Raw genomic sequence first — 21,793 nt, 5'->3', positions numbered from 1 at the left:
TGTTTGTCTTAAGATATGCTAATGTAATATGCATTTACCTCAAACTCTGTCTTCCTGTCGGTTGCCTCATGGCTCAGAATCTACTTGACAAACCGGTATGTTATACTCAGATATTGTTCCCATAATCTATGTAAATGAAACTATTTGTATGGTAATCTGTCCTTCTACAAGATTCAAGTTAATCATTTTATGGCCCAGGATGAACCATTTGGTGCCAAAATTATCCCAAAATGCATCTTATGGGTGAGGGGCCTGGTGCCATTCTGAGTTTTAAGACATTCCTTTCTTTCATTAACAGACTGCTAGTGACTATATAACATCCAGCTGAAGACTAGCAGGGGGGCACTCTTTCTGCCCCCTTCTGATGCCTATGTCAGAAGCTTTCTCTATCTCCCTTATACTTTAATAAAACTTGATTACACAAAAGCTCTGAGCAATCAAGCCTTGTCTCTGGCCCTGGATTGAATTCTTCTCCTCCAGAGGCCAGGAATCCCAGTGTCTTTTCGTTCAGCAACAACGTTTCACTAACGATCCTTCTAGCTATATCTTTAAACGACTTGCTTAATTTTTTTTTTGTAAAGTGGAGCAAAACTTGCCACTTCAAAATGTCTTTGGTGTTGGAAATGGTTGTTTTTATTCAAGGCACATTTTGATGTGCCTAAGTTGAATTTAGGTACTAACACTTGTTCATAAAAGTGTGAAAACGTTCAGCATTTCCCAAATGTACAGAGTGTTTCGTTAGGTAAAACCTCAGCAAGATAAATTTAAATTTGAAAGTGAGGACCAGCTTTTCTTTCAATTTGAAAAAATTTTAAGGAATCTTTGTGCCTGGGAGACTCACCTGAGTGCTTCTCTGAGATGTTTAAGGATGGGTGCTTAGGCAGGTGGAAGAGTTGATAAAGGGGGCTTCTCTGGGGTGGCTCAGGTCAATGCAAGAGACACAGGAGACATGAGTTCAATTCCCGGGCTGGGAAGATCCCTTTAGAAGGAAATGGCAACCCACTCCAGAACTGTTGCCTGGGAAATCTCATGGACAGAGGAGCCTGGCAGGCTGCAGTCCAAGAGTTGCAAAAGAGTTGGAAAATGACCGAGCAACTAAATAACAACAACACCATGATAAAGATCTGGTACTGTCTTCTGTGCTCTGAAATGGCCCTTAGGGGAGCAGGCAGGCCAGCTGCTAGGGACTCCAATAGTCTCTTCTGAGCAAAGCAGGGGAGGGGATCTGGCAACCTCTGGGCTAGAGGTCATCCACAGGAAGTTTGCTGCTCTATGGAGCAACTAGGAGCCCACAGAGGAAACTCCCCAGAAGAGAGGCATGCATCCGGGTAAGGACCCGCTTCTGCAGAGACATTGCATGCTGGCACAAAGCATGGCTGAGTGTGGAGGTTCCTCTTGGTTCAGCCATCCCAGTACTTAGGGGTTCTCCCTAAGTGTTTGAGTGTTTACACTCTGGGTATTTCACTCTAAACTTTGTATGCTAAAGACAAATCACTTCCTGGGTGGGTATTTTGGGGCCCAGACAGCAAACAGGTAACCGTCACACTGGATGAAGATACATTAAGCTGTGTTGTCCAGTGTTCAGTCACAAAGCTATGTTTCAGATACAACTCCAGGTGGAAAGGAATTCTCCCCAAATCCCCCCAAACCCCCAAAATCCTCTTCTGCTTCCCACTCACACACACAAACACTGCCAATCAAGTAAGGAGACTCTCTTGTTTGCCTTTGGTCTCTGGGGACTAACTCTGGAGGGTCCTCAGACAAACCAGGGAGAAGAGAGCCCTGGTCAGTAAAGCTGAGTGTCCTCATAAGCTGGGCGGGTAGGAGCTCAAGTGATCAATCTGAGCTTCTGAATAACAAATTCAACCTTATTCCAGACTGGTCATATATTAGTAAGTTGTGAGCTAGAGCACTCTTAACTTTCACTTCAGACTTGAATTCTATCCTGTTTTTATCTCTAATATAAGCACAGATTGAAGATTTTTCTAACATATTCCTTCACAGTTTTAAAAGCAAAAAATATAAAACTCAAAAGGCCTCCCATCCAAACGGAATGCCAAAATAATCAAGTTAAAATGGCATGGCTCAAACTGCTACACAGAAATGCTAACATAAAATGTAGCATCACCCTGTATAAAGTAACAGCATACGGTAATTTTATTCATCTAAAACATCCAGATACTAAGGAGATCACAAGATTTGATTGTCTCCTAGAAATAAATAAGCCAAGGAAATAATGCATCTAAATTCTTGCCCCAATTTTCTAATTAATAAACTCACCATGATGTCTGCTTACACATTTTGGTGGCCACAGTATTTTAGAAACAGCAATTCAAGTTTGCTTAAAAGACACATTCTTGTGTTAAAAGACACATTCTATTAATATGTAGAAACGGCCTATTACTATCTGCCTATTATGTACTTCTCAGAAATCATCTCACTTAGTCCTTTCAACAGCCTTGCTTGGCAGGACGATGCAAGAGTTTGGGTGCATTCAGACTACCCAGATTCAAGTGAAGTTCATGTTAGACTTTGGAACTCTTCCAATTTAAATCCCAAACTCCATCAATATCAGCTGAATGACTCTTAGGCTATCTCTCATGTTAAAATACTTCAGCATAAACAGGGTGATAGGTTCAGAGTCAGGTTTAAGATAAACTTCAGTTGCAGCTAGCATTTAGTTTCACCACCCAGGGTGCCTCAGGTTTTTTTTTTCCCCATCAGAGAGTGTATATCCTAGAGTTGAGATGGTTCTATTAGCTATATTTCTGTCGACACTGTGCGCCTCACTAATAAACTGATTAGAACTGGCTCTTCTTTGAGGAAATGAATAATGGTTGAAATATTTTAGAGGACTGGCTGAAATATTTTAGAGATATTATTGTTAAAATAAACTCTAGGTCCAAGATGGAATGGCTCCTGTCCTGGTGCCATATCTGCAAACCAAAACTTAGATCATATTCCTGTCCCTGTAAATGTCCCACTCAACCAGAAATAGATTACATCCAGTCAGCCAGTCCGCAAATGCCAAGCCAACTCGGCTTGGTACTTACTTCTTTATTCATTCTCTATTTGTTTCTCTTCTTTGTTTCTTATTCTTTAAGCTTTAAAAGCTTCTTTCCTCCCACCCCATGGCTCAGCAGGTAAAGAATTTGCCTGCAATGCAGGAGATGAAGGAGATGTTGGTTCAATCCCTGGGTCAGGAAGATCCCCTGAAGTAGGAAATAGTGACCCACTCCAGTATTCTTGCCTGAAGAATCCCATGGACAGAGGAGCCTGGTGGGCTACAATCCATGGGGTTGCAAAGAGTCAGGACTAAGCACAGCACAGCATCCCATTTTGCAGTTCTCTGGACTCTTGGGAATGGAGATTGCACACTTTGTGAAGTGTTAATGTTTGTTTGTATCAAATTGTACTAAATTGTCTTCTTTAATAACTTTTATGGTTTTTCCCGTAGTCACTTAAGGATGTGAGAGTTGGACCATCAAGAAGGCTGAGTGCCAAAGAATTGATACTTTCAAATTGTGGTGCTGGAGGAGGCTCTTGTGAGTCCCTTGGACAGCAAGAGATCAAACCAGTCAATCCTATAGGAAATAGACCATGAATATTCATTGGAAGGACTCATATTGAAGCTGAAGCTCCAATACTTTGGACACTTGATACAAACAGTCGACTCATTGGAAAAGACCCTGATCCTGTGAAAGACTGAGGGCAAGAAGAGAAAGAGACAGCAGAGGATGAGGTGGTTAGATAGCATCACCGACTCAATGGACATGAATCTGAGCAAATTCCTGGAGATAGTGGAGGACAGACAAACCTGGCATGCTGCAGACCACGGGTTGCAAAGAGCAAGACACCACTTAGAGACTGAACAACAACAACAAATTCATTTTTAACATTATTCCCTCCTGCAAACTCGGTGTGTAAGAATCTAGTTCCCTTGAAGATGGGGCCCTAGGCTTTTATCCTAATATCTGCTAATACTATCCTAATAGTCTTCAATCCACACACTGACTGGACTTCTGGGAGCTTGATGCTTACTATAAGAGTAATTGGGATCCTCCCTCTGCAATTTGTCATCTTCCTATAGGAAATTTCATGCAAAGTGGTGGATAGAAAACAGGAAAGGTCAGAAAACTGGGAGTAGGAGGAAGAGAGAAAAGGGGAGCAGAGTTGAGACTAGTGTTAGCTTGCAGTAGATCATCAGTGATTGTTTAGAGGATCAGCACAGGGCTGTTTATCATGATTGATCTGGGAACTGAATTGGGGTAAGGAAGGAAGATGAGCCCTCAGGTGACTAAGGACAGTAGGATCAGTGGACAGTAGATTCCAGTGAAAAAGGACGGTTCAGAGATGGGGATGTGAGAAGCAATGACATAGAAAATAAGTAGTAGTGCTCAGAGAGTTGAATGCAACTCGGAGTATGGAGTGGAAACTATTGATTTTCCAATCACATGAGAATGGGTGACTAAGGGCAGATATCCAAAGGACCATCTGCCTAGGATTTTTGAAATCATCAAGAATTATGGTAGAAGCAGGGCTGGCAAGAGTCACAGTGAATCAGGAACTGAAACCTTCAAGAAGTGTGGAAGAGTGACCTCAAGGGTGATGACTGACTGACCAATAAAATGAAACCACCGAGTCTATAATTCTGGTTATTTATCTACATAAATGGTATTATATATACCATAGAGACATACTGATTCTGGTTCTTTTATTATGTAAGACTAGCCTAGTTTAGCATGCCTAATTAACTGATGAATTACTCCATCAAAAAGTCTCCTAGATTTCTTTAACGTTTATTTAAGTATTACCGTATTTTGTAAAAATTATAGGTGGTTTACAACGTTGCATTCATTTCAGGTGTACCAGACAGTGATTCAGTTATACATACATATATGCCTATTGTTTTTCAAGTTCTTCTCCCTTATAGGTTGTTTATTTTATATATAGTAGTTGCCTTGCGTGCATGCTCAGTTGTGTTTGACTCTTTGTGACCCCATGGACTGCAGCCCGTGAGGCTACCCTGCCCATGGAATTCTTCAGGAAAGAATACTGGAGTGGCTTGCCATTCCCTCCTCCAGGGGATCTTCCTGACCCAGGATTGAACCTGAGTCTCCCATGTCTTCTGCATTGGCAAGTGGATTCACTACTGCTGAGCCACTGGGGAAGCCCCCCATGTATAGTGGTGTGTATATGTTAATCCCAATCCCCTAATTTATCCCTCCTCCCCTTGTCCCCTTTGGTAACCATAATTTTTTTTTCTATATCTATTGGTCTAAAATATTTTTTTTCCCTGAAAAATATTGTTTTGTACTTAGATAAATAATAATGCCTTTGTGAAGAGAGGAAAGAGAAGAGCAGAGTCTGGGTACCTAATAGTGCTTCTCAAATTTCTGTTTGAAACTATTTACTCTAGATGTGTTTTTGCACTATACAAATTGCATAATTTCTAAAATATCTTGCAGAAGATAAGTAACTTTTAATAGCAAAAAGGTCCAAAGGCACACATCTGCTCTCCATCCATCCTTTTAAGAGGTGGTCCTCCTCCACCAGGTACTCAGGGCAGGCAGGCTTGCCACCATCAGCAAACACATGTGTATCTGCCCTTAGGTATTCTGGTTCATTTTAAATGATTAATTTGAGACTTTGCATCTCTCAGTAAAATGGGGATTTATTATTCTCTTAACATAAAAATAATTCATTCAGAGCATATATCAAATCAATAGAAATTTCACTATAATACAAATAAACTCACAGTAAGTTGAAAATTAAAATGGTATGCTTAATTAAAGACCCAGGACCCTCTGCTGCTAAAACTATAATTAGCTTTTGCCAAGCATGGAATAAAACACTATGAGTTGACTTTATTCATTGACTATAAATCTCATCCTTCTGTATTAATTTTCTACCTTGTATTTCCTTTTTCATTCTCTAGAGAGAAAAAAAGTGCTTATATATAATATGTCATATTTTAACCATGTGTTATGCTACTTTTAAATGTACTACTTACATAGCTCAATGACTAGTGAGCTATATTCTAAATGATCCAACCCATTACAGTGACTTCAGATAATGTATTACTCCTTCTGAACAGGAGTAAGTTCTAGGCAAGTTCATAGTAGATTTTGCAGGTGCTGGAGAGATTCTTTCAGTTCAGTTCAGTTCAGTTGCTCAGTCGTGTCCGACTCTTTGCAACCCCATGAATTGCAGCACGCCAGGCCTCCCTGTCCATCACTAACTCCCGGAGTTCACTCAAACTCATGTCCATCGAGTCGGTGATGTCATCCAGCCATCTCATCCTCTGTTATCCCCTTCTCCTCCTGCCCCCAATCCCTCCCAGCATCAGAGTCTTTTCCAATGAGTCAACTCTTCGCATGAGGTGGCCAAAGTACTGGAGTTTCAGCTGTAGCATCATTCCTTCCAAAGAACACCCAGGACTGATCTCCTTTAGAATGGACTGGTTGGATCTCCTTGCAGTCCAAGGGACTCTTAAGAGTCTTCTCCAACACCACAGTTCAAAAGCATCAATTCTTCAGTGCTCAGCTTTCTTCACAGTCCAACTGTCACATCCATACATGACAACTGGAAAAACCATAGCCTTGACTAGACGGACCTTTGTTGGCAAAGTAATGTCTCTGCTTTTTAATATGCTATCGAGGTTGGTCATAACTTTCCTTGCAAGGAATAAGCATCTTTTAATTTCATGGCTGCAATCACCATCTGCAGTGATTTTGGAGCTCCCCAAAATAAAGTCTGACACTGTTTCCACTGTTTCCCCATCTATTTCCCGTGAAGCGATGGGACCAGATGCCATGATCTTAGTTTTCTGAATGTTGAGCTTTAAGCCAATTTTTTCACTCTCCTCTTTCACTTTCATCAAGAGGCTTTTTAGTTCCTCTTCCCTTTCTGCCATAAGGGTGGTGTCATCTGCATATCTGAGGTTATTGATATTTCTCCTGGCAATCTTGATTCCAGCTTGTGCTTCTTCCAGCCCAGCATTTCTCATGATGTACTCTGTATCTTTATATACCTGATTTCCTGTCTTCACACTGATACTGCAAGAAGACTGAATTATTCTCCACATGCATTTTATAGATGAGGGAACTGAATTTCAGTGAGGTTAAGAAATACACTCAAAGTCACATTTAGTAATTTTCTCTAGGAACTTAGTTTGTTGTTATATTGTTCCAAGGTCCACAGCTTTTCCACTCTGCCCCAGGGGGGTGATAATCATATGGTTAATAATTACAGTAGCTAATATTCATTGGGGTAAAATCCACTGGAGGAGGGCATGGCAACCCACTCCAGTATTCTTGCCTGGAGAATCCCTATGGACAGAGGAGCCTGGAAGGCTACAGTCCAAAAGGTTACAAAGAGTCAGACATGAGTGAAACGACTTAGTGTAGCATGCACAATGTTGACTGGGGCTTCCCAGATGGCACAGTGGTATGCCTGCCAATGCAGGAAATGCAAGAGATACAGTTTTGATCCCTGGATCGAGAAATCCCTGGAAAAGGAAAGGACAACCCACTCCAGTATTCTTGCCTGGAAAATTCCAAGGACAGAGGAGCCCAGTGGGCTACAGTCCAAGCAGTCACAAAGAGTTGGACACAGGTGAGCACAACATTTATTGGGAACCTGAAAATGACCAGGCAGGTATATGTTGTTATAACTCCAACAACCTTATGGTTAAGACTTCAAGATTTAGAGAAGGAAAGTAATTTACCTAAGATCATGTAATATATAGCCAACTTAAGTGAGACACAAATCTCCACTCTCCTGAATTCTGACCTCAAACTGTAAACAGATAACTACCCTCAATAGATGTTCTGCTATAATATGAAGGTATGAAGGGAGGAGAGAAAAAAATCAAGTTCAGATTGTTTTACTTATTTTCTTAATTTGGTAGCTCAGATACTTCCTTTAGACTTCTGCAAAGCTCATAAAACTGAAATAATGATCTTTTAGATATTTAAATGTTAAATGATTTTAAAAAGAATCATTCCAAGTGATGCAGATGTCTCAATTTACTGGTGACTCTTTTTAGAGGTAAATTGACTGTTTTTTTTTTTTTTTTTTCTTCTTCTTTTTTTTAATGAATCATTTAAAAAGTCTTTATTGAATTTGCTATAATACAGAGATTGAACCCACACCCCCTGCATTGGAAGGTGAAGCCTTAACCACTAGACTGCCAAGAAAGTCCCTATTAGAGCTTTTGATTTTGCTCACAGCATGAACTTTTATCTGGGCACTACTGCTCATTCTTACCCAAAGATTTCCATAACAGGAATTCCTATCTGGGTGGGCTGAATTAACAAAAGGCAGGAAAACAGCGAGGATAAGCTTATGACTTAGCTCCTGACATGGGTGAATGAGCCTTGAAATCTTTTATTCCTGGTTACTCAGTATGCAAATGAATACCTTTGGCCACTGCTAGGCATAAAAGCAAAATCAGAACATGCACAACATGAAAAAAAAAAATCACGACTGCTACTGAACACAATTTTTAGAATCTGTTAGTTGAACTATATAAGAAAACAGATGTACTATTCTTTTTATTTTTAAAAGAATTGCTGACCTTGTGTTAAAAAGTACGTTTCACATAGGACCAGTCACACATTAGGTCCTAAATCCTATCTGTTTTATGATCGAATGGATAAACATAGCTTCAGTTTGCATCCCACCTGCATTCCTTAGAGACAGTCGGGCGTTTCACAGGTGGTTAGCAGTAAGTCTGCGGAAGGGGCGGGCTGTCCAGACGTTTACCTGAACAGGGTCTGCACGTTGACGATGGTTTTGGCGTCCGCCATGTAGTCTTCCTCGGCGCTCATGGTGCTTTCTTTGTCCACGACCACCATGTTGGCAGCAAAAGTCACTCCACACCTGAGTAAATCATCGAGGCTTTGATAAAAATCAACAGAGAAAAGTGAACTTTCAGTAAATCTCAGTGTTAGGATGATGCTGAAACTCATCTACCCGCTCCCCACGCTTATGCATAGAGGTTACTGTTATAGGTGGCTTGCACAGAGTGGACACTGATAGATGTTATGGGAATTAATACAATATTCTCCAGAGATACGAAATAAATTGCCTTTGGGGGTTCTATATGCTTCATTAGATCTCAATAATTTCAAAGCATATGCATTAAGGATCTTTCTTTAATAATATTTATGAATTTTATAAATAAAGCCTGAAAACACCAATTTTGCAATCAAACAGAATGAGAGCATGTTAGACCTTTGTTTTTACAGTTAGCATATTATTTCAAAAATGGCATTTGCATTTTTTTTAATCTCTGAAGCACTTCTGGTAAGAATAAAAATGAACATATATTAATTTAGATGATCAAGCCTAACAAGGAAATATATTTATTAGAGATATTTATTTTTAAATGTCTATTTATCTGTGTGAAGCTATGTTTTATAGATTGGTTCTACACAGCCAAAAACATGTAAAACATATAAATATCATTTGCTTTCAAGCCTACCTTTTAGACACTTTTTGAGCAAGTGATTAAATGAATTAAATTTGTTGGTTGCAGGAAACAATTGCTAAACTAAGACACAAGTTCCTATGAGTTACCATAGATAGAGTCAGTCATCTCCCCTATCAGTGATAAAAAATTTACCTAGCATTGAATTTAAAAACAATGTTATAGCAAAAGCTGAATCAAGAAAACCATTTTTCATTGCCTCTGCTTCACACAAATTTCAAAAATAGGACTGAATTGGAGAAGGGAGATTATATTTGAGTGAATGCAAGGGTATTCTAGGTTCAGAGTTGACTGAAGACAAATAAGAAAAATTGGGCTAACTGATTTCTCCATTTTCTAATGTAAAAAGTGTAAAACTCAAAGAGCAGTAGCTCCTTTTAGATTCTTAAAAGGAACAGTTAATTCTGCTAAAGATTGTCTCAAACTGCATGATCCCTTGAATTAGCTCTCTCACATTAGAGGGGATTATTTTCCTGTTACAGGAAGGCAAGAGGCAAGATTTCTTACTCTGTTAAATGGCGAGAGAGTATTACCAAAGCTTTGAGTCCAAGATCCCCAGGAATAGTCCAGAAAAAAATATTTTGCTTGAATCAGGCACAGTGTTCTATAGCAGGGATTTTATGGCTAAAACTGTGGAAACAGAATGTTATCCCAAATAAATTTCCTATGGTGAGAGGGGCCAGGTCCATAACATCTAATCAATATGATGACCAAGTTTAAATTTCCAGGAATGCTTTGCTAGGGTATTCTTTTTATCTAGGAAATTTATAATTATTCTTACATCTATTAAAATACTTTTTAAAGGAAAGAAGAAGTTGGAAAGCAAATATGATCCCTTGGGGACCATAAATAAGATGCCAAATCTTATGACTTCACGCACTATTATTATAGTGTTAATTCACTTTTTCATATTTCAGCTCTTATGATCTTTATTTCCCCCATTAAACAAATTGTCTATATAGGAAAAGGAAAAGTTAATTAATAGAAGGTAACCTTGATCAAAAAATGATACCCAGAAGTTGTAATAAAAATGAATATTTCATCGTCAATAAATCAAGGAAGTTGAGACTTGACAAAAAAAGTCACTATGAGAATATTTGTACTAAACAGTTACTTGCTAGCCAAACCTGTACATATCAGTTAATGCCATACTGAAAATACTGGCTGTTGCAATTTACACATAACATTGGCAAATGATTTTAGTAATTATCATTGAATATGAATTTAAATCTAAAGAAATTTATAGGATCTATACAAATTTAGAGTGGCATTTCTGAATCACATAAAAACTATTCTTCATGTTTTAACTTTAGCTTATTTGTATTCATTTAGAATTGTATTTTATTCTTTATCTTTTTGGTAGACTACCACTTTCTTTTTATAATTCTGTGTGTATCACAATTTCTTCCCACCATCTTATCTACAAAGACTGTTTTTAATTAAGCATGAATGCTTTACACAGTTTGGCCACCAGATGGCAGCACAAGAAAAAAGTCAATATGGTTGAAAAAGTTACAGATACTCTAATTGGCAATGCTTCTCTTTCTCCCCTTCTCTAAAACTTTCTTTTTGAGGAGAACCAGAATGTGAAGGTATAAATATAAAGGAATGTTTGTGAGAGCATTTTAATTCATTCATAGATTTTGTTTGCTCATCATTTATGTTTAAGGAAAATTTCAAACATTAGCAGAAGAGAATACTATAGTGAATCTCCTGTACCAATTACCCAGTTTCAATAATTGGTGACTTGTAGTCAATCCTTTTTCACCTCTAATCCTAGGAATTTGATCCTTTCCATTCTTCCTTTCCTCCCCATTAATACTTTTATAAAGGGAGAATTCATTTTATAGTTTACATAAGAAAAGATGCATGAGAGGTTTATTTTGTATCTTTTAAATATAATGTCCTAATGAATTTTAATAGAATACTATTAATATCACATCAAAGAAACATTACTAATGATAAAATATGGGTTGATTTCACTTTCGTGGATTCAAATAGTAGTTTTAGTACCTCTATATTTTAATTAGTTGGTTAGTATTATGACAACAGTAATGTAAATTATATTAATGTAGTTGTTTAGTTGCTAAGTTGTTTCCAACTCTTTTGTGACTTCATGGAAAGTAGTCTGCCAGGCTCCTCTGTCCATGGGATTCTCCTGGCAAGAGTACTGGAGTGGGTTGCCATTTCCTACTCCAGAGGGTCTTCTTGACGCAGGGATCTAACCTGGCAGTTGGATTCTTTACCACTGAGCTACCAAGGAAACCCAGGCATATTCATGTAGAATGGAGACTAAATGTGTGTTAATCTGTTTGGCCATTAATGTATCCACAGTCAATAAACACTCTCAAAGTTACAAAGCTTTGTTTTTTTAACATCTATAAGACGAAATGTAAACACAGGAGTTCTCAGTGGATAACTTTCAGCATATTATTTGTAATGCTCTGGCTGATTTTTTTTAGAATGGAAAATTAACACATTTTATAAGCATATTAGTTTTATGATCTTTTAATTTTAGTACTTGTTACAGTGTCATGTTCATGCATATAAAGGAATTTGTATTTTAAAGCTGAAGCATCACACACATTTGACTTTTAATTAACAAATTATTAGAAATTACAGACTCTAATATGTTCTAAGAATAAACTAAGGAAATGCTCCAATTAAAAAATTTGACTTAAAAATGAGCATTCCAAATTATTTTAAAGTTTTCCAAAAGTAATGGTAATGATACCAATGCAGCACAGTGTTGAAGTTCTAGGTTCTCTCTAGCACAATATTAGCAGTTAAAAATCTTACTGCTGTGGAAGACACAAAACCGAAGTGGTTTAGAAATGGAACAAGACTGACATGCAACAAGATCTGTTTAATTCAACAACAGATTACTGCTTAGGAAGTTTGAATGCAAGATGTGTAACACGAGACCATAAGCTCTACATGCAATATACATCATATTCACAACACTGAAGTGGCAGGTTACACTCAACATGCAACACCGGGGCACAGCACATGACAAGCACAGGACACCACACTGGTGAGGGTGCCAAAGATTTTGTCACCTACTTGTCAATAGAGCCCACCATGTAGTAAACCATTGGAAACCAACAGATGGCATCCAGAAAATGCATGTCTGGCCTAAGTAGCACATGGGTTACAAAATGAAACACAGTGTCACAACAGCGGCAGCACTTCTAGGGAAGGAAGTAAGCTGACTCAGTTCTCATTTCCAGTACTAAATGCCATTGGCAAGCTCATTCTCAAGTGCCTTTTCTCTTTACATTAACTTAAAATGTCATTTTTACTTGTTATGAATAATACAACACACTAATTTAAAAAAAAAGTCGCATTTCTGCTTTCTAAATCAGAAACATTATGGCTGTATTCTACAAAACCACCAAATTGATACGCTTAGTTTATTACTAAAAAGTATTTTCAATGAGTTTGAAATGATTCATCCTGAGAAAGTCTTGTAAAATGGGAAACTAGTGATTTTTTGGATGATATAAAATATAAGAAACTAAATTACTGTGTCTCTCTAGAGTAATTTTCTCTAAGAGATACAGAGAATCACCACATATCCCTTAATATATCAACATATGAGTAAATAAATATAGTATATGTACCCATGCAATATATATATATAAAATACAGAATTAAAATGAAAGCATTTCAACTTTTACACTACTGATTTTCTCAATATACACTGCTGAGCAAATTGTATTACAACTGAAATCTTTACTCTTTATGCACATTTGGGGAAAGACTCATAAACCTGGAAGCTTCCTTAGAAATTACCTAATCCATTGTATTCATTTTATAAAGTTATCAATTCTTTCACGCATCTATTCATGCAGCATCTCTGAATCCAAAAGTTTTTCATAATAGACATTTTGGTATACTAAGATGTATGCAAAAATATATATATATCTTGTTAGCTTGTACTACAAGAAATAAGAGTTTTTGGAACACATATGTAAAAGCACAAAGTTATAGAATATGCTGAAAAATAAGGAATGGGTTGCATTCGGGAGACAGTATAGAGGAAATATTTAATTTGGATGTTGAAGGATGAGTAGGAGATGGACCAGTAAAGGGGGAGGAAAGGGGACTTCTAGACAAAGCGGAGCACAGCCCCAAGAACATTCCAGCCAGAAGTCTGCTCCCTGATTCATTTCTTCCTGTTGATCAATTTCATCTCTCTTCACTTTAAAGAAAAATAATATTTAGTGCATGAATCATAAAAAGAAAACATCCAAAGAATCTCACTGTTGATGACATTCCCACCATCTTTCCTAAAATGACTTCCTAGCCATTTTAAGTGGTCCCATTACTACATATTATAAATGTACCACAATTCATTAAAAAAAAAAAACTTCAATTATTCAGTTTCTAAGGTATTTTCACTTTTATGCTATTAATCCCTGGAGTGACAAGCTATTTCTAATATCTTGCTATTATAAAAATTACTGCTCTGGACTTTTTTTGGTGACTTTTTTCCTAGCATTTGGTTTTATCATTTGCCCTAAAACATGCATAGAAGTTTTCCCATTAGTGAATCACAGGATACGAATATTTTTAAAGCTCATGGTGAAGGCTGGTTTCACAAATAGAATCATATATACTTCCAGTAGCGGTCTTCTCTTTCTGGGTGCTGCTTCTTACAATCAGAAGGGGTATTCACACTGCTCATTTCAGACCTTCTATGTTTCCTGCCTGCCTTGTGGTTATGGAAGAAGATATTAGGATTCAAGTGACACAGACTGGAACAGCACTGAGGTTCTGTGGTGCTTTGAAAGATCCTTTTGACTGTGTCATTTGGGGGGTCATTATTTTATCTCTCTTTGCTCTTACATAGTTCCAGTCAGATAAAATGAATAGCTCAAGAACTTACATAGCAGAATTATGTTCATAATTCCTTGTTATTAATTGCACAGCTATACCCTGTGTGAAATAATCTCCTAATTTAAAAAATCCAGATCATTTCCATTCTTTATTCTATCTTCTCTGACCATTTGTCCACTGTAACATATCTGTCTTCCAAAGACTTGGAACAGTACTTGATGTTACCAAATAATTCAACTTAAGTTTTCCATGTGATGAGAAGTACTGGGATCACAAGGAACAAAGTAAGTCTTTATGTTATGCCAACCCTTCTATTCTGGTCTTTGCATTTTGTTGCTCTGTTGAGTAGAAATCATTCAAAGTACTGAAACATCAAAATTACTGCCTGTTGTTAGGAAACTTGTGAATCTTACAGACATGCCATTCTGCCACAAGCATGCATTTATTATACAATGCACAAGCAATCTTTCAAATTTTTAGAAATTAACATCTGTATTATGGTAGCACGGTACATCCTTATATGAATCCAGCAATGTTACAAGGCAAGGCAAGTCATTTGAAACCTGGTAAATATATAATTCTGATGAAGTATATCTAATGTAGGGAGTCTAGTATGCCATGTGCATGTTTGATCAGTCACTAAGTCCTGTCTGACTCTTTGCGACTCTATGGACTGTAGCCCACCAGGCTCCTCTGTCTGTGGGATTTTCCAGACAAGAAAACTGGAATGGGTTGCCATTTCCTCCTCCAAGGTATCTTCCCAACCCAGTGATTGAACTCTGATTTCCTCTACCTCCTGCATTACAGGTAGATTCTTTACCACTTGAGCCACTGGTGAAATCATAAGACCCACCCACTACTTCTACTGATAAAGGTGGCTTGAAAGGACACCTGAAATATAAGGAATAGATCAATCATACATTTATATGTACTATGCTGACACATTTAAGTAAACTGGCAAAGGTCTTTATGGCACTAAACTGCTTATACTAAAAAAAAATGAAAGTGAAGTCGCTTAGTCGTGTCCGACTCTTTGCGACCCCATAGACTAGCCTATAAGGCTCCTCTGTCCATGGGATTTTCCAGGCAATAGTACTGGAGTGGATTGCCATTTCCTTCTCCAGGGGATCTTCCCAACCCAGGGCTCAATCCCAGGTTTCCCGCATTGTAGACAGGTGCTGAGCCACCAGGGAAGTCCAGGAAAAAAAAAAACAAAAACAGCACATCATTAATCAGTCTTATCTGTAATTCAATTAATAAAGATGACTATTTATGAGTCTAAATATCTTTACAAAGACTTTCATTACAAAAATTATGATTATACACAACTATGAATTAACCAGTTAATTGTAGGAAATGAAAAGTTTCATGAAACTTCATGGATTTTCAAGTTGAAGATCCCCATTTAACTAATAATTATAATAAACTTGGGGGCTTCTCTGGTGGCTCAGATGGTAAAGAATCTGCCTACAGTTCAGGAGACTTGGGTTCAATTCCTGTGTGAGGAAGATCCCTTGGAGAAGGGAATGGCAACCTACTCCAGTATTCTTGCCTGGAGAATCCCATGGTCAGAGAAGCCTGGAGGGCTACAGTTCATTGGGCTGCAAAGAGTTGAACAAGGTTGAGCAACTAACACTCTAATAAACTCATTTTTTAGATTTCAAATTCAAGAAATGAATGTATGAGGCAGTTTTTTTTGTTAGCATTTCATAATCCCAATTTTAAGCTTATTTCTTCCTGAAAAATGAAGTAGTATTTTAATTTCAACAACTTGAAATAAATTTCCTTGTTTTTTTTGTTGTTGTTGTTGTTAATCGGGTTTTCACAGAAACTCACTCATTAGTTTGAATAGTGACAGTGTCCTTTTGTTGACTGGTATAAGTAGGAAAACTACATTTCTGGACTGGCTTTCATGAGTCAGATACTCTACTAGTGCTCCATATACATTATTTTATATAATTATAAAATAAGATAAATGTTCTCATTTTACAAATGAGAAAATTGAGGCTTACAGAAATTCGGTAACACAGAGCCTAACAAGAGGGTCAGTTAGACCTTATTTCAGATCTGTGTGAGTCCAAGGCTTGAATGTTTTTAATAAGGACCCTGAAATATCAGACAGTGTACTATTACTTTTGAAATAAGCTGAACTGGAGCCTACTTGTACCTATATGTGCAAAGAAGATTGATTTAGTAAAGGGATACTTTAAACAAGATGCTGTAAAAGTTAAGAAGATAAGCCTGAATCTTGTACTTTAAATCAGCGTAGCTTTGGGTAATATATTCCAAAGTTTTTTGACTCACTTTTCCATCTCTCATATGAAATGGTATCATCAGATAACTAGATGACCTTTAAGGTTGAAGCGGTAATCAAAATGTTTAAAATCAGTATGGTGCCACAGCAGAATAGAACAGGTGGTCAACCAATCAGAACTGAGACCAGTTCTGATGAACCAGTATCCAGTACAAGATTAGCATATGAAATGCAGAAGGCGTTTTACTTCGAAACATTATGAACATTTACTTTGGCATATTATGTATGTGAATATCATAAATTTAATTTACATTTTTAATTCCATATTTGTGGCATCTGTTTTTTATATTGAATTAACTGGTTTTTCCACTAAATCTCCTAAGTAGCCATGCATTGACATTATTTTTAACAATGCTCATGTTCATTAAATCTCACTAAACTAACTAGTAATTGTAGAAGTGTGTGTAATTATTAGTGTGTAAATTCTTATAACCCAGAAATATATTAAAGAAGAAAGCATCATATTTCTTTATAATACTGTAGGCGAGATTGAAAAATACTAGCCACATCAGAGAAACAAGTTCTTTAAAAACAATTTCATTGTTTTTTTAAAAAAGAGGATTGCATAAAACTTTCTGGATCATTATTTACTGGTGTTAGTTCTTGTTTCCTCATTCTCAATCAAAGGAACAGAGAACAACAAATAAAATTGTTCGACACCACTTTTGGGAAATACACAGGATGCTGGTCAATTTTACAGAGAGCACTTTCATCCCCACTCTTTGAAAAATAGTCAAACCCACTAAAATCATTTAACAGATGTCATGTGAATACTTGGATTTCAAACTGTAGGTCCTTAGGAAAGCAAAGAAAAATACTTAAATGCAAAATAACCTAAAGTTAAAATATTCTTGTTTGACAATTGATAAACAATGTATTTTTGCATATGTCAAAAACGTGTAACTAAAGTAAGATCACATAGTTGAAAGAACAATGAGCTATGAACTACAGAGAAGGTTCTAATCCTAGAATCGACCTTGGAAAAAGTCATATAACTTCTTTGGCCTGTTCCTCCTTTCTATGAAATAAGAGACAGTGGTGTAATCAAGTTGCACAGACCAATTTGTTTAAATATTATTGTAATTTGTAAGCTTTGAGATCTTAAGCTGCTTGGTACATCTTTCTGAGGATAAACCATGCTATATGACATGGATATATTTTTTATGGAAATAAAACATGAAATAAAAGCTAAGTATCTACTGGGATGACTGCCATATAGTAAATGCTCAGCAGTTATGACTATAATGAACAAAGGTAGTGATAAAGATTATTAATTTTATTAAATGATCACTATGGTCTTATTTAGGTAAAATAATCTCTGATAGCCATATAGTAAATGCTCAGCAGTTATGACTATAATGAACAAAGGTAGTGATAAAGATTATTAATTTTATTAAATGATCACTATGGTCTTATTTAGGTAAAATAATCTCTGATAAAAGCTACATGTATACTTATATTGAATTACTGACAATCTTTCCCGTAACTAAGAGAAACAGAATTTTCAGATTTTTTGATTGATGATTGATCAGATTCAGGAATTAAGACTGTGGACACAACAGTCTTGATTTTATAATTCTATCATACAAATCAATCAATAATGCAGTAATTGGGCATTTTGGTAACTTGTTAATTCAAAACCAAACAGAAAGGGAACGATTTAGTCATGGCAATTCCAAAGTCTACACAAGATACACAGATTAAGAAATCCTAACTCCTGCCACCTGCTCACTGGGATAAGATGGGATTAGTGATTCTGAAACAAGATTGTTTAGGGAAACTAGATACAGAAAAGGACAAAAGTAAACTCCATTCCTAAATTTGGTGAGATTGACTCTTTTGCAAAGTACAGTACTGTGATTTATAAGGAATGTGTATTTGGCATTCACATTCAGATTCCTCACATGTCTTTGGTCTTCACCACATTTTCTAGCTCACAACTCCCAAAACCCTTGGAATTTCCTGAATGACAAGAGTCATGGAAGCATCTTCTGTTAATAATATTTGGTCTCTTACCCTCCTGAAATCACTTCAGAGACATGAAGATGAAATGGGTGTCTTGCTCTTCATAACAAGCCTCTCTCCAGGAACACTGGGTTTATGTTAATGAGGTGACATTTGGAATGCAGCTAAGGACGGAGGCTGTTTGCCAGGGAAACCAGCCTGAATAGAGAGTGGGAGCTTCAGTCCTACCTCCTGACTTTTGAGGAAGGGGTAGGGGCAAGAGATTGAATTAAATTACCAATGACCAATGATTTAGTCAATTGCGCCTATGTAATGAATCTTCTATTAAAAACCCCAAAAGACACAGTTCAAAGAACTTCCAGGCTGGTGAACAGGTAGAGATTTGGTGACAGTGATGCTCTTTCCCTATATCTTGCCCTGTGCATCTCTTCCACCAGTTTTTCCTAGTTATATGCCTTTATAATAAGCTGGCAATCCAGTCAGTAAAATGTTTATCTGAATTCTGTGATCTGCTCTACCAAATAAGTTGACCTTGAGTAGGTGTTGGTGGAAATCTCTGAGTTACAGCCAGTCGGTCAGAAGTACAAGTAACAACCTTGACTTGCAACTAGCATCAAAGTTCATGCAGGGGGTCACTGAAACTTCCGGGGGTCACTGAAACTTCCGGGGGTCACTGAAACTTCCGGTCTGTTGTTGTTGTTCAGTAGCTGAGTTGTGTCCAGCTATTTGTGATCCCATGGACTTCAGCACTTCAGGCTCCCCTTCCTTCATTATCTCCCAGAGTTTGTTGAAACTCATGCCCATTGAGTTGGTGATGTTATCCAATCATCTCATCCTCTGCCACCCCTTTCTCCTCCTGCCCCCGGTCTTTCCCAGCATCAGGGTCTTTTTTAGTCTACAGCTGATCAGTGATAAGGTGATAACCTGGCTTGTGATTGACTTCTGAAGTGGGGGTGGGGAAATTTTGTAGAACTGAAACTTCAACCTGGGAAGCTAATGCTATTTCTGGGTAGAGAGTGTCAGAACTGAGCTGGAATCCTGAGAACTGCTTATTGGAGGTGTGGAAAAACCTCCCCCCCCCACACACACACACATTGAATTTGGGTCCCAGAACCCAATTAGGAGTTTTATACATCAGGACCAGTAATTATACCTTGAAATAATATAAAGAAGGTGAAAGAATAAGTTTTACCCATTACTTTACACAGGGATGCTGTAGGCACAGTTCTTTTTTTTTTTTTTTCAAGCCTCTTCCTCTCTGCTTTTCTGTATTCTGAGGCCTGAGTTGACCCACTTTAATCCAAGCCATAGGACATGGGAACTCATGCTCTAAGTCATTCATGAGTTGCACAAGCATGTATGCTTAGTCATATCTGACTCTTTATGACCTTATGGACTGTAGCCCTGCAGGGTCCTCTGTCCTTGGGATTCTCCAGGCAAGAATGCTAGAGTGGATTGCCATTTCCTCCTCCAGGGGATCCTCCCCACCCACCATGCAGATTTTTTACTATTGAGCCACCTGCTCTAAGTCAATCAGCTTGTAAATACCCATGCATTTTTAAGGGAGTGGACACACTACCCCATAAGCAAAAAAAGCCAGCATCTGACACTTCTGAGTTCATATAGTGGATGAGCATCTCCTGTGTGTCAGATCATTCCATGCTCCATCACCGTAGCTACCCAGTAACCACTCTTATCCTGCTAGGATTTGCTTTATTAAACTTTTATTTCATCTAACATTGGGTCTAAGTTTTTGTTTTCCTACACCTGCCCTAACTTTACATCACCTTTCCCTGGAAGCCAAAACGGTATCAAAAAAGCATTGAATCATCAGACCTGAAAGTTCTTCAACTGAAACCTCTAGAAGTGTGCTCAAGTTTTAGAGTTGATTATCACTGACATTCTGATGCTAAAAAGAGATGCATCCATGAGAATCTTGATATTCATATATTCAGAATAAATAATGTCATGAAGTTATATCGGGGAGCTATCTCTGTTTTGAGAAAATTCTTTTCATAAATTTTAAAAGCAGAGACAAAGCACTAGATGTTGGCCTCATTTAGCTTATCCCAAAATTTGCATCACTTTAGAATGTAAGAGGAGAATTGGAGGATGTTAAACGATGGTATTGATTTAAGGACCATCTGCTACTAATTTGAGTCAGAGAGAGAAGTGTTGTAATTTTAGCACATACAATGGATTTGACCACAGCATTCAGTGCTGTATATTTATATCTGTATAAGGATCTTGAAATGTTTAAGTAGTCTTTTTTCATGAGTTTATTAATCAAACATTTTCTAAAGAAAAGAATACGGTAAAGTGTAAACTATTCATGTTATGTCACAGGATATATGTTTTAACAGTGAAAGAATCATAAGTAATGATGATGTGTTATGATATGACATAAAATGGATCATTAATATGCTTCTCTGATAATTAATGGTTCTTTAAAGACAACAAAATTGTCCACTTTTGGCAGAGATTTTCCAGGCTAGTTGATTAATTTAAGGAAAATAACTGTAATTATTTCAGTGGCATGTTTCCCACTGGTAGAGAGATGACCATTTGCAAAAATAGTCTTAAACAAAAGGCTCAGAGTACTCTTGTTATGTTTTAAGTTGTATTTGTGAAACACAATCATACTCAATGATTGTTTTGTACCACAGCATAGAATATATCTCCCATATATGCCATAATGTTTCTGATTTAAAATATTCTAAATTTAATTCTAAATTAAATTATTTTTGATAAAATATTAACAAATTTTTGTCTTGCTTGTGTATTTTAAGATATACTTACGGGTTATCCAATAGCAGTATTACGGGATTAAGTTCTTTCTTTGGTCTATAATAAGCCCTGAGAGGAACAATAAAATTATACAATCCATTTCCAGCTGTTTCAGCTGCAACTATAATTAGCTTATTTTTGAATCCATAGGCTTTTGCGTCCTCATAGTAGTTATGCTGGCAACTCTAGAGAAGAAAAATTATACACAGAAATACCATTTTTATACTCCACTAAAATTGGGTGAAAAAACTTAGGAGACAAAGAAATGTGCAATTAGTCCTTCCTAGTGAATCCTTTGTTTTCTAATCAATTTGAAAACAGTTACACTTTTCTATGCCTAATTCTCCAGCCTGAAGGTGTGCATGGACAAAACCAGTGACTTCCAGGTA

The 21,793-nt window shown here is 37.2% G+C and overlaps 1 protein-coding gene across 3 annotated transcripts in view; it reads right to left on the bottom strand.

Annotated features, from left to right (window-relative positions):
* The window catches only part of KCNT2 (potassium sodium-activated channel subfamily T member 2), a 443,182-nt gene that overhangs the window by 79,223 nt on the left and 342,166 nt on the right, over nt 1-21,793 (bottom strand). For 2 of the 3 annotated variants that reach the window (XM_024976669.2, XM_059875651.1), the window contains exons 19-21: nt 21,417-21,589; nt 12,560-12,631; nt 8,770-8,904 (exon numbers count right to left, since the gene is read on the bottom strand). In XM_024976669.2, coding sequence (XP_024832437.1) covers nt 8,770-8,904; nt 12,560-12,631; nt 21,417-21,589 — 380 coding nt within the window. The remainder of the gene's footprint in view (nt 1-8,769; nt 8,905-12,559; nt 12,632-21,416; nt 21,590-21,793) is intronic. The other variant, XM_024976670.2, reaches the window with a different exon arrangement.

Source organism: Bos taurus, chromosome 16 (assembly GCF_002263795.3).
Source record: "Bos taurus isolate L1 Dominette 01449 registration number 42190680 breed Hereford chromosome 16, ARS-UCD2.0, whole genome shotgun sequence".
NCBI lineage: Eukaryota > Metazoa > Chordata > Mammalia > Artiodactyla > Bovidae > Bos > Bos taurus.
The sequence above is the reverse complement of the archived record's forward strand: the minus strand, read 5'-3'. Positions and strand labels throughout refer to the sequence as shown.